This window comes from Myodes glareolus, chromosome 18, assembly GCF_982192425.1.
Source record: "Myodes glareolus chromosome 18, mMyoGla1.1, whole genome shotgun sequence".
Lineage (NCBI taxonomy): Eukaryota > Metazoa > Chordata > Mammalia > Rodentia > Cricetidae > Myodes > Myodes glareolus.
The window spans coordinates 52,574,745-52,587,731 of NC_142043.1; the positions used below are offsets into that span (position 1 = coordinate 52,574,745).

At 43.6% G+C, this 12,987-nt stretch overlaps 1 protein-coding gene across 1 annotated transcript in view; it reads right to left on the minus strand.

Annotated features, from left to right (window-relative positions):
• Nucleotides 1–210: 210 nt before the first annotated feature.
• Reep3 (receptor accessory protein 3) overlaps nucleotides 211–12,987 on the minus strand; it is a 78,004-nt gene continuing 65,227 nt past the window's right edge. Inside the window, exons 6-8 of the mRNA XM_085679718.2 lie at nucleotides 12,450–12,594; nucleotides 5,661–5,806; nucleotides 211–4,464 (exon numbers count right to left, since the gene is read on the minus strand). Coding sequence (XP_085535844.1) covers nucleotides 4,408–4,464; nucleotides 5,661–5,806; nucleotides 12,450–12,594 — 348 coding nt within the window. The 3' untranslated portion in view covers nucleotides 211–4,407. The remainder of the gene's footprint in view (nucleotides 4,465–5,660; nucleotides 5,807–12,449; nucleotides 12,595–12,987) is intronic.

The window sequence follows — 12,987 nt, forward strand, 5'->3', positions numbered from 1 at the left end:
CTTCTCTGTCTAGCATCCAAACTCCACAACCCGGGACGCCGTCCTCGGCCTGTGACAAGCTTTACAGAAAGGAACAAGAGTCGTGACTTGCTCCGTTGACTGCAGTCCAAGGGACATGTATGTTGTCTGTTACTAAATCAAGACATGTTGAGTAATAAAAAACATTCACGGAGTTTAACACAGGGATGCCAACACAAAGAAATACCCAACTGCCCCTAATACAATGAGTTTTATTGTAAAAATTACCCAAATACATTAGCAGAGTCACCCACGTACAGGGCTTGAGGGCAGTTTAACAGAGATCTTACAAAGTTATTTTTGCTTAAAGTATTAAAGTACACAGAGTTAAAAAACATTAGAAGAAAAAATTGTTAAGTCAGGGCCAATGCTTAAAAAGAGTTGATATACAATATTCAAAAGGGTCAATCTGCAGAACACACCTAAAAGATTACAAAAGTACTTAGGAAAAAAGAGACTTTCTTTTCAGAAAACCTTAACCTTAGAGTATGTTTTTGTAGAAATGCTACAAATCACAAAGCAGCAATCATCTCAAAATTTACCCGACTGTTTAACAAATAAATCAACCTAAAAAGGAGAGGACAGAGGAAACAGCTTTGGAGTCTGTATTTAGAGTTCTATATTTAGATCTATTAAGATCTCCTTAGTTTTCCCAATGAAAGACACTAAATGAAAAATTAGCCTATTCCAATTCAGAAAAAAAAACAAACAAACATTTACAGTTAATGTAAGACATTATAGTAATACCATAAAGGTTCAGGCATCTCCCCAAAAGTACAGAGAAGGAAGTAGTAGAAGCATTTAACCAATGTTTGACATAATTTTCGAGTATTTACATGCTTTATAACACTGTGGAAGTCTTTGGTGGTGACACACGGAATAAGATCCCTGAAAACATGCGAGTAGTTAGTTCTGCTTCATCCATGCAGTGATCTGGCCAGCAGCGGTGGCCGGATCTCATTATTTTAGCCATCGAAAACACACAGCGGCGTGTGTGGATGGCATCTGACGGGCAGTGTGGGGTGGGCTCATACAATTGTGCATTTAGCAATCAGATTATTTCTGCTTCCTTTTTGTTTCCCACAGACTTTTCTTTATTTTAAATTATGGCTATGTACGTATATCCGTGTGCTGGTATGTTCACACATGCGTGCAGCTGCACCTGGACATCAGAAAGGGAGCTGGAGCTGGAGCTGCAGGCAGTTGTGAACTTCCTACCAGGTATAGTGCTAAGAACTGAACCTGGGTCTTCTGTAAGAGCAGTATGCATTCTTAAAACACTGAGCTGTCTGTCTCTCCAGCTGTACTTATGGCTCCTTTTAATACCAGAAAAGAAAAAGAAAAGAGAGGCATATAAACTGTAGCAATTCTCATGCTTAAACAATAGTTAAGTATGGGGAATAGTTCGGTATTAGTGATCACACTGAATGACTGGATAGTCAGATAAGATACTAGTAGGCTGTAATTTTTGGATAAAAGCCAAAAGGCAGAGAAACAGTGCCCTAAACAGGCGTGTGCATTGCATGCTGGCGCCTCAATCGGCAGTGGGGTTAAGTCAAGGCACTGTGGTCTATGAATAAATTTACATCTCTTAAAAAAAATCGGCAGATTCAAAAGCAGAGAAGCAAACAAGACCAGCTCCACCATCAAAGACACAGAACAAAAAAAGCCCTTTAGCTCAGTACACAAAGTTCAAAGAAAAGGCTGTACTATGTATGACACGTGACTGTGGAGGTCAGAACCAAAGCATGAGAGGCAGGACAGACAGCATCAAATGCACGAAGCATGTCAACGGCTGTAATATGCCCAAGTATGGGCTGGGAATGAGAAGGACAGTGGATACGACGGCCAGCGTTAGATCGGAGGCAGGGTGGCACCTGATTCTACAAGGTAGTAATTGTGCCCAGGAAACATGGTGTGATGGTGGTACGCACCTGTAATCTCAGCACTTAGAAGGCTGAAGCATGAAGAGTGGCCACAAATTCGAGGCTAGCCTGGGCTACATAGTGAGTTTCAGGCTGGCTAGAGTAAAACTTTGTCTCAAACAAAACAGAAGAAAAACTACGTGCTGGGCATGGTGGCGCACACCTTTAGTGTCAGCACGTAGAAGGCAGAGAAAGCAGAGGCAGGTGGATCATGGGGAGCTTGTAAGCCAGCCTGGTCTACACAGTGAGTTGTAGGACAGCCTCATCTACACAGTGAGACTCTGTCTCACAAAACAAAACAAAAAAATCAAAAGAGAAAACAAATAGTATATGAACTCCTTAAAGGATGGGTAAGTTTGTTCTGATTTTTTTTTTTTTTTTTAAATTCTGGGATTGAACTCCAGGCCTTGCCTGTGTCAAGCATGGCATATACCAGTGGCTCCAAAGGGCAGGTTTAATGCAGACACTGGACTTTTAAAAGATAAAATGGTGCCAATCAGTCCCCATGGAGACAGAGTAACTTACTTTATCCAATTGCCTTATCAGGTAATACTGCCTCTGCCCGGGAAACCAAGCAGGCAGCATGGCGTTTATACAGAGCAGGACAGGTCCAGGCCAAATAAATAACACTCTTTTCAATAATTTATTATGTGATTTTATAGATGTTTGAATAGAAGTCTTCTAGTAACAAAGACGTTATGAGTCAAAGCAAAGTAGATTAAGCTTTGGAGAAAAAAATGAATTTTTTGTTGTTATATATTTGGTGTTTAGGAAATATTCAGGGTAGCATCAAGAGGTCATGCATGAATGATACTCAGACACCCTCAAGTAGATATTGTTTGATTATTGAAATTTTGATTATCCATCATCCCAGATACACTGATTTAAGGTTCACAGTGCAGTTAGTAGGGCAACCTGAAATGAACCTCCGAGTTCAATCCCTCTATATCTCTCATATTAAAAAGGTGATCTTTTTCTGGGAGCCTGTGCTATGTGGCATCAACTATGTTTGTGTCCTATCTTGACACTCATCTTCAGGGAATAAACTCAGCCAGGAAAAAGATTCAAATGACTTTAGTTACCACCAGGTCTCTAAAACAGCACCTGCGTCTGCCACGCTTGAGAAAGGGGTGTGGTCACTGGGCAGTTCCAGGAGTCAGAATACACTGAGTGCAGCCGGGCAGTGGTGGCGCATGCCTTTAATCCCAGCACTCGGGAGGTAGAGGCAGGTGGGTCTCTGTGAGTCCAAGGCCAGCCTGGTCTACAGAGCGAGTTCCAGGACAACGTAGGCTACACAAAGAAACCCTGTCACTAACTGCCCCCCCAACAACCGACCAAAACAAAATAACCCTCAAAAACAAACAAACAAACAAAAAAAAAGCAAGAATGCAAGAAAGCAGAAAACACTAAGTGCCATACTGGTCTTGACTCTCTTCCAAAAATCTACATCTTAAAACATAAAATAATATAATTGTTGTTGATAAAAACACATCAAATTCAACTATGGAAACTGGTTAATGTTAATAACTTCTTAGATGTCAAGAATATAACGAAAAAGCAGCTAAAATCAGCCAGGTGTGATAAGATACACCTGTTATCCCAGCAACTGTGTGGTGGAAGCAAGAATAGGATCGGTCGTTTAAGGCCACCCTTGGGCTACAAGAGACCTTATCTCAAAAAGCAAAAATCAAAAAGTAAAAATTTAATGAGTGTTAGCTATGTGTCTCTACTATAAATCAAATGAGTTTAACAAATAAAACAAACACATAGGAAAGGGAGATGATGCATTTGAAGGCATAATTTTGACATGTCAGAATATAAGACAACAAAAAAGACAGCATCAATAAAATTTAAAGTAAATGTACAGTCATAAAATAAGTAAACAATTTTCAAGTGTGCAAAAACCAGCCAGGAAAGTGCTGTGTGGACATCTGGTTTTCAAACATCTGCTTCAAAAACTTTGAACTCATGGTGGAACGACTCCAAGGCTTATGTAAAGGACATGTCACCACCTTACACTATGTCTTTGTCACGACACTGGCTGCTCAGTGGCTGTCACCACTCGCCTGTGACAGATGCGGGCAGCATGGATGGGTGTAAACACAATGCAACACTAGAAAGGCAAGTTGTATATCCTGAAGGAGAGACTTTTCAAGTATACCCTGGGTCTGTGTTTTATCCTTAGATCCCAGACACTCAGTGTTGCTGATGAAATCGGATAATGTGATTCTCTGTCTGTAACTGCTGTTATAGACATGTATATCAATAAACCTTACTTAAGTACATTTAGCAGTTAATATCTAAAAGTAATTGTTAAAGAAACACAAACTCTTTAAAATTATTAAAGTAAATCCCGTCCTTGCTGCAGTCAGAAGAATTAAAGTCTAAGTCCTGAATGCATCGAGTTAGAATATGAAGTTGATTTGTTAGGGTTATTTGTCTTGAGATAGGTGAGGCGTAGACACTAAAAATACACCTGTGGTCTCTTCTTCACTTTATATTTGAGCGAACCATACCGCACCTGAAGAAAGAAAAGTGTTAGTATTAACAACAGGTAACCCAGTCAGGTAGTGGTGGTAGAGGCAGGCGGATCTTAGTGAATTTGAGGCCAGTCTGGTCTACAAAGTGAGTCAGGACACAGAAAAACCCTGCCAGGAGACAAACAAAAACCACCACCACCACCAAAAACCCAAACCCAAGCCAAACAAAAGATAACCCAAAGTAACTATGTATTAAAAATGTCATAAGGACGTTTGTTATTTTGTATACTAGCTAAAACTAACCTAAACTAAAACAAGAAGAACAAAACGACTGACTGCTCTTTTAAACTAAGCAGGCTTTTCTTTTTTTTATTTCTTTTTTTTTTCTCTTTTCTTTCTTTTCTTTTTTTTTTTTTTTAAAGACAGGCTTTCTCTGTGTAACAGCCCTGGCTGTCCTGGAACTCACTCTGTAGACCAGGCTGGCCTCAAACTCACAGGGATCTGCCTGCCTCTGCCTCCCGAGTGCCGGGACAAAAGGTGTGTGCCACCATCACCCTGCTAACTAGGTAGGATTTAATAGCTCATCATCATAGTAATTGTTTTATTCTTCAGATATAAAGAGTCAACTATCTTGGAAGGCCAGACAGGAGGACCGTAAGTTCAAACTCTACTCTGGTCACAGAAGGAGCTCTGGGTCAGTCTGGGAAACTTACTGAGACCCTGTCTAAAATAAAATGTGCTGGGAACGTAGCTCAGAAGTATAGTGGCCGCATTGCCTCCACGGGGCCCTTGGTTCAAAAGCCGGTAGAGCACCCAAATCAATCAGTCATCGAAGCAACACTCTTGCCAGTTACAACCTTACTAAGAACACCCACAGAAATGGAGCTGGTGACACGCAGTACACAGGACATTTCCAATCCCAGATGAAAACACTGACTTACTATTTACGTCTTGCCGAGGACAAAGTCAGTCACTAGAGTAACTGTGGGGTTTGCTAGATGGGAACACCACTGTCTACGTAGGGCACAAAATAAGAACTTTCCTATTTCAAAATTTCTGGTGTGGTGCTGGGGGGTGCCCCTAGAGCTCCCACCACACCCCGCTTTTAGTGACAGATTTGAACTGCATGCTGCCCTCTCCCCAAATCCTTTGTTCAGTCATTTACTGTCAGTAATGACAAAGCAGAAGGAACCCCTCACACGATCATTAGGAAGACAATTACCCGATGCACACTGACCTCTTTGCGGCCTTTGATGGTCTTGACAGACTTCATGCTCTGGGATCGCCGCAGCCCCTTGTGAGTCACCATCTCATCATCCGAGTACGGCCCCTCAGCTTCTTCGTCTGTTTGCTCACCTCCATCTTTCACTGGAATTCCGTAGGCTAAACAAATGGCCAAGAAGAGCAATGTCTTAGACAGAGGCCACAGTTAGCCTGCCTCTTCACCTGCCTGACATGAGGGTCTATCTGGGGTCGCTCTGCCCGCTGTCTGGAAAGTGCCCCCGGCCCTTCTCAGTGAACCTTTGTTGCAGATAAGAATCAGAGGACTCATTTCCGGACGAACTTCTCCCTGACAGCAACTTCTCCCTGACAGCGTTTACTCATTTGCCTACTTTTTTTTTTTTTGAGATGAGTCTTGTTCTGTAGCCCAGGCTGGGCTGGAATTCAGTGATGGCACCATGGCCAGCAGTCCATTCTCACTATGAACAATAAGTTAGAGGGCTCAGGAGCCAGCTCAGTAAGTAAGAGCACTTATATAAGCACAACAAGAGCCGAGTTCAGATCCCAGGATTCAAGTAAAATCTGGACATGGGCCTCTAGACTCCTGCAACTCCCCTGCTGTGTGTGTATGCGTGTGAGGTGCGCACAGATAGAGACAAGAGGATCTCTGGGGAGTTCCAGGTTGTCAGCCTAGCAAAGATACGTGCCCCTCGGATTGAGGGAGAGACCCTGCCTCAAAGGAATACAGTGAGAACGAGAGAGGAGCACACACTACACAGTCAGACAAGATACACACCGGTGGCCTCAAGAACTCAGGAAGCAGAGAAGGACTGATTGTGTCCAAGGTCTGCCTGAGTTAAAGGTACGACCCCACGTTAAAAGAGGACTGGCCAGGTGACTCAGCTCGAGTTTGAGAACACACGGAAAAAGGCAGAATAAGAGAATGACTCCAGAGTGGCCTTTTGACCTCTAAGTGCACAATAATAATATCTAAGATTTTAAAGTGCCCAAACCAGGCAGGCTGTGGCGACACACGTCATACATCCTTAATCCCAGCACTTGGAAGGCAGGGGCAGGCCAATCTCGGAGTTTGAAGCTCGCCTCATTTACAGAATGGGCTCCAGAACAGCCAGAGTCACATAGAGAGACCCTGTCTCTGAAGAACCAACCAACCAGCCAACCAAACAAACAAGCCAAACCCAAACAACAAGAACAAAGCCAAATAACACCAAAAAAACCCCCGGGCTCTCCTAAAAATTTCCAAACAATGAAATAACACCCACACACTGTTAAAAAGAAAACCAAAAAAAAAAAAAAAAAAAAAAAAAGGCCCTCAGAGAAAAATAATCAGATATGTTGTAGAGTTTCTTTTCACCCCCACATGAGTTGCACAAAACCCAAATGTTGTGTTTTAGGGTATCATTTGTGCCTTTGATTTTAATTAGAACCCAAGCCCCTCCCCTACTTGTCACATTGTTGGTCAAATGATGGGGGAGCCCAGGAAAGATGCAAAGGGCTGCAATCGGAAAGGTGAGTTCACTGGGGCATGGTTACAGTGCTGATCAAGCCGGGCAGTTTCCGTTGACAGAAACCACTGGCCATAAGACAGGTGTTAAGAGGAGACCTTCAGCACAAGATCAGCCAGTGACCACAAGGCCAGCTAAGTGGCTGTTATGTGGACCAATAAATACTCATTTCTGATGGCTATGCAGGCATCCAGGAGGGATGTCTACTGTAAGAATCCTAGTAGTATTCCAGGTTGCGAGTCAGGAGCAAGAGCACCCCATCCCTGAAGGCAGGGCCCTCAGACTCTAGCGTGTCTTATCAGGATAATGTGTCAGTACACATCGCTGGGCCCCACCCGTGGAAGCTTGTGATTCAGCAGGCCTAGGGGCGGGGGAGCAGAGATGAGCATCTCTAACAAGCCCTGGGGGATGATGACCATAGCTTTGAGAACCAAAACCCGAGGCTCCTGGCGAAAGCCAGACAAGGGCCAGTCTAAGGCAGTGAAGACAGGGGTGGGGGTGTGCGCGCAGTCATGTGGCCCTAAGAAGTTTTAAAGCCCTTTCTAATAAAGATAAGGAGCACAAGATAAGGGCCCAGGAAGAAACGGGGATGAAGTTTTCCATCAGAAAAATGGGGTGGAACAAATGTCTGTCAGTCAGCTCGCCCAGAACACAAATAATTCGAGACTTACCATGCAAATTGTGAACAGTTGCTAATACGCTTTTCACTCTCATAATAACATAAATGACGTTAATTATATATTAGGCAATAACAATTTTAGGCTGCCAAACATCTAGGCTCGAAATCAGGAAGGATTTGGAAGCAGAATCAGACATCATTTTGGCCAGAATCCTTTGTTTTCCTATAGTAGTCAAGAGTAGCACATTCCAGGCAGCACTGAGTGTGACTGTGGAGGGGCTGGGGCAACAGAGGCCGGAGGCTGATGGGAGGAAATTCAAGGAAGTAGGGAGATGTTCCTTATTTAGGGTAAAATGAAGTCATATTCTCTCTCTCTCTCTCTCTCTCTCTCTCTCTCTCTCTCTCTCTCTCTCAGAAGAGATGTTAGGGAGTATTTTGAAGGGATTTATGTTGTTGTTTGTTATTATTATCATCATTATTATTTTGGTTTTTCAAGATAGGGTTTCTCTGTGTAACAGCTCTGGCTGTCCTGGAACAGGCTTTGTAGACCAGGCTGGCCTCGAACTCACAAAGATCCACTTGCCTCTGCCTCCCGAGTGCTGAGATTAAAGGCCTGGGCCACCATGCCCCAGCTATTTTTTTTTTGGATTATTTTAATCTTCAACATGTGTATGTGTGTGTGCATGTACGTGCAGGTGTCCACAGACACCAGAGGAGAGTCCCCACTCCTCTGGAACAGGAGTTACAGTATGCCTTCCTTGAACTGACCAACATGAATGCTGGGAACTAAACTGGGGTTCTTAGAAAGAGATGTATTTGCTTTTAACCGTGAAATCATCTCCCTAGTCCTCTGTCTTTTCTAAAAAAAGTTAATTTATTTATTTACGTGAGCAAGCCAAGCAAGACATGTGTGCGTTTCAAGGTCGCTCTTGCCTTCTATCACTCGGGTCCTGGAAATGTACTAAGCCATCATGCTTGGTGACAAGTTCCTGTACTCACCCAACTGAGCCTTGCTGACAGCCCCAGACCGTTATATGTCAAGGGAAGCAGGCTCTTACGTAATTTCGATCTCTCCTTTATTAAACTGCCAAGTAGCTGCTTAAAAAAAATCATTCTTGTATAGTGAAGAAAATAAATCAGAAAAAAATAGAGGCTGTCATTTTTTGAGTTTTCTACTGTATTTTTAAATTTTTTTTCAAAGTAAGAGTATTAGCCAGGCGGTGGTAGAGCACTTGGGAGGCTGAAGCAGGTGGTTCTCTGTGAGTCTGGGCCCAGCCGGCTCTATAGAACCAGTTCCAGGACAGTGAAGGCTACAGAGAGAAAACCTTTCTCAAAAACAAAACAAACAAACAAAAAAATATAAGAATATTGTGTTATTTCTGACTGAGTAATGAATTAAAACTAAAAAACCAGATAAGCAACAACACCCTCCCAATCAAACAACAGAACACACACAAAACAAAAACAAAAAGCCCCACTGCATAGAACATAGAACTAGACAGTGTTAACCTTTCAGAATACCTCTGGATTTTTTCGCATGTACAGACACTGAACAGCTTCACATCTCTTAATCCTGACCACCAACTACAACTGCCGAGCCTCTCCAGCACAGGGTCAAAACAGACGCTGTCTCACTGACTTATTATTTCTCCCCCTCGGAACAGGACATCGTTAGTCTTCGTGGCTAATCAACTGTCACTGTAGGTGCTTGGCTTCTGTTATTATGAATGAGAGGAGAGGTCCTGGACAAATAGCTCTGAACACTTGCCTGGCAGATTGCCATCCAAAAAGATCAGTTCATTTTGAACTCACAGAAAGTCCAAGAGGCTGGCTCAGGGCTTTTCCCCTCCCCTCCAACCTTCCAATCACCACCAATAATGCAGTGAAGGCACCAAGTGGGATTTCTGCCAGTGTCTTGTGGGAACCGCAGCTGCCAGGTGACTCCTGCGAGCCCACACAGAGGGGACACAGATTAACACCTGCTGCTGGAGCACAGCTGCATGGGACCCTGAACAGAATTACTTTGCTTTGCTGAGCCCAGTCACCCCTCATTCTGAACAAAGGAAGGGACTGTGATTGTTTGAGGAACCCAGGAGTTTTACAGTTGACAAGGGGAACTTTCTTGTTTGTTTGCCCCACCCCCACTTCCTCCTCCTCCTCCTTCTGACAGGGTTTCTGTGTGTAGCTCTGGCTCTGCTGCAACTTTACAGAGTGAGACCAGGCTGGCTTTGAACTCACAGATCCGTCTGCCTCTGCCTCTGGAGTACTGAGATGAAAGGCATGTGCCACTCTGCCCAGATCATGAGAACATTTCTGATGGCTTCCTTTTGTCTTCTTTGGGATGCAAGATGTGTTTGTTTCCTTCCTGTACAATAATTCTCATTCTCTCTCTCTCTCTCTCTCTCTCTCTCTCTCTCTCTCTCTCTCTCTCTCTTTCTCTCTCTCTCTCTCTCCCCCCCTTGTTTTGACTCAAGGTCTCATGTAGTTCAGGCTGACCAAAAACTGCTAGGTAGTTGAGGATGGCCTTGAATTTCTAATCTTTCCTGCTTCCACCTCTTTCTAAAGATCTGAGCACTTGGATTACAGGTATGTATCACCAAGCCCCGTTTAGGAACTGCTGGGGTTGGAACCCAGGGCTTTCTGTATGCTAGGCGAGCACTCTACCAACTGAGCCACAGTTCAACTTCGGGTCTTCATTCTTAAAAGTATTACTTTGATCAATGGTTAGTTTGAGTATAACCTTTTAGACACTGGCCACCATTTTAAGTGTTATTCATTTTGGGGAGAAAGTGGAAGAGTTACTTTTATTATTTTTAATACATGTATGTGTACACACATACATATCCGTATGCGGGCATGTGCACGTAGTGCAGGTGCTCACAGACGGTGGCAGAGTTATGGCAGCTGCGAATAAACGCCGGGAACTGAACTTGGGCTCTTCCCAGGAGCAGTGCGCACTCTGTGTCACAACGAGACATCTCTCCAGCCCCTCTCTTTGAAGAGGAACTATGGCTAGGTGGGAAGCTAACATCTGGGAAGCTGAAGCAGGAGAACTGCCAAGAGTTCAAGGTCTGCCTAGGCTACAGTATAAAACTTGGTCTTTAAAAAAGAAAGAAAAAAAGGAGGGCTGTTACTTTATTTTAAAAATTAGCTGGAGCTATTATAATAATTTTCAGCCTGTCTCTTAAGAGAACTGTTTTTAAAAGACTGATTAATACTTTAATAAGGAATGTCCTCCAGAGGACCCGAGTTCAATTCCCAGCACCCACATAGCAAGCAGCTCACAACTGTCTGTAACTCCAGTGCCAGGGGATCTGACATCCTCACACAGACAAAATGCAGGCAAATAAGCAACGCACATTAAAAAAAAGTTAAATGAATTAAAGAAAAAAGGAATATCCTCAGCATTTTAGCTTTCAGCCCGGACGTGAAGGAAGACTGCTGCCGACGAGACACGACGGTGAAGGGACTGCTTGTGTGTGCACCTGCTTCCAAGACCACACCGGTTCACTCCAGACTCAAGACACAGCAGCTCCGACAGGCTCATCCTTTCTGCAGAAAACGCCGACAAGCTAGCTCTTGAACTGGCGTGGCGCCCTCACCGCATTGCCCGCTGGAGTAATCTTATTTCGGTTCTGAGTCATCGCTCGTCATCCGCTTGAGCCTCCTCACCTGTGAGTCAACGTCCCCGCTTGTTCACAGACCTCGCAGAGTGCTGCTCACCCATGGAGCTCCTCAGATGTCAATCCACAGTCTGAACAGAGAATGCTGGTGGCCAGTCAGAACTAAAGCACGGGTTGAGCTGTGAACCATGCCCACAGCTCCTAAAACCTCACAGATGCCCGGGAGGCCACAGCTCTGCTTTTAGCTGCACGATCAATCTTCCTTTCTTCCTTTTTTTCCCCCCACCTCAGGGTTTTTCTATGTAAGCTTGGCTGTCCTGGAACCTGCTCTGTAGACAGGCTAGCCTTGAGCCCACAGAGATCTACCTGCCTCTGCTTCCCAACTGCTGATACTACCAGTGCGCACTACCATACCCTGCTAGCTTCATGAATTCTGCTGGCAGCAAAAGGCCAAGTTAGTAGTTTGACTTAGAGAAAATTTGGAAAGAAAGGGCTACAGGTAAAACCAAAACTCAAAACTGCACAGGAAAACCGAGACTCAAAAAGACACGCTTGGGCTGGGCATGTGGTTTAGTTGGCAGAGAGTGCTTGTACAAATCTCTGGATTCTCTCTCCCTAGGGTTGATGTCAGATGTGGTGCTGTACACCTGAGCCCAACACTTGGGAGGTTAGATGCAAGAGGACCAGAAAGTTCATGGTCAGCCTTAGCAAGCCTATGACACCCTGTCTGGAAAACAGAAAGACAACCCACAAAATAATAAGCCCCAAATATATGTTTAAAAAAAGTAAATTTTGCTGGGTGTGGTCACTTACACCTATAGTCCTAACACTGGGGAGGTAGAGGCAGGATCTAGAGGTTGAAGACAGCCTATATAGAAAGCCTGAGGCTAGCAGAGGCTACACAAGACTCTGTCCTGACAAAAATGGTATCAATAACCAAGTGAGCTCTGTCTCCGGACCCAGGTATTCTACAGTAGCCACCTTGAACCCTAGCCCATTTATGAAAGACCCTTGCATATTCCAACACATAAGCATACCTGCTGGTTCACTGGCTTGTTTGCTTCTCCTCTTTGCTTCTGGCAAAGTCTGGTAGGGTCTCTGTCCCACAGGCTCTTCACCTTGGATGGCTCTCAAATCATGCATGCTGAAACTTCGTAAACGCTCTGTTATTGCTCCTTGGCTCTATTTAACAAAGATGTGATAAGACCCGAGGAAAAGAGATACTTTCAAATTCTTAATATTCTTCTACTTGTCACACAACATGCTAAAGCATTTTATTAAGAAACACAGTAATATTTTGTCATATATTAACATTCCTGCACATCTTACTATATATAACAAAGCACTTGGAGCAGCTGACATCTAAGTGAATGCCACATACTGTTTATACCTGCTTTCTGATATCTACAGCAACATTAATCCATTTTCCTTTTTATGCATTTCAAAGTAGGCCATTACATCAATACATTTTATTCCAGGCATTTCAGCATTATAATAAACTTTAAGATGTGTTTTTATTTTATTTTTTAATATAATGAAATTAACTTCAGAGCAAATAGCATAATTCTAAGTTGT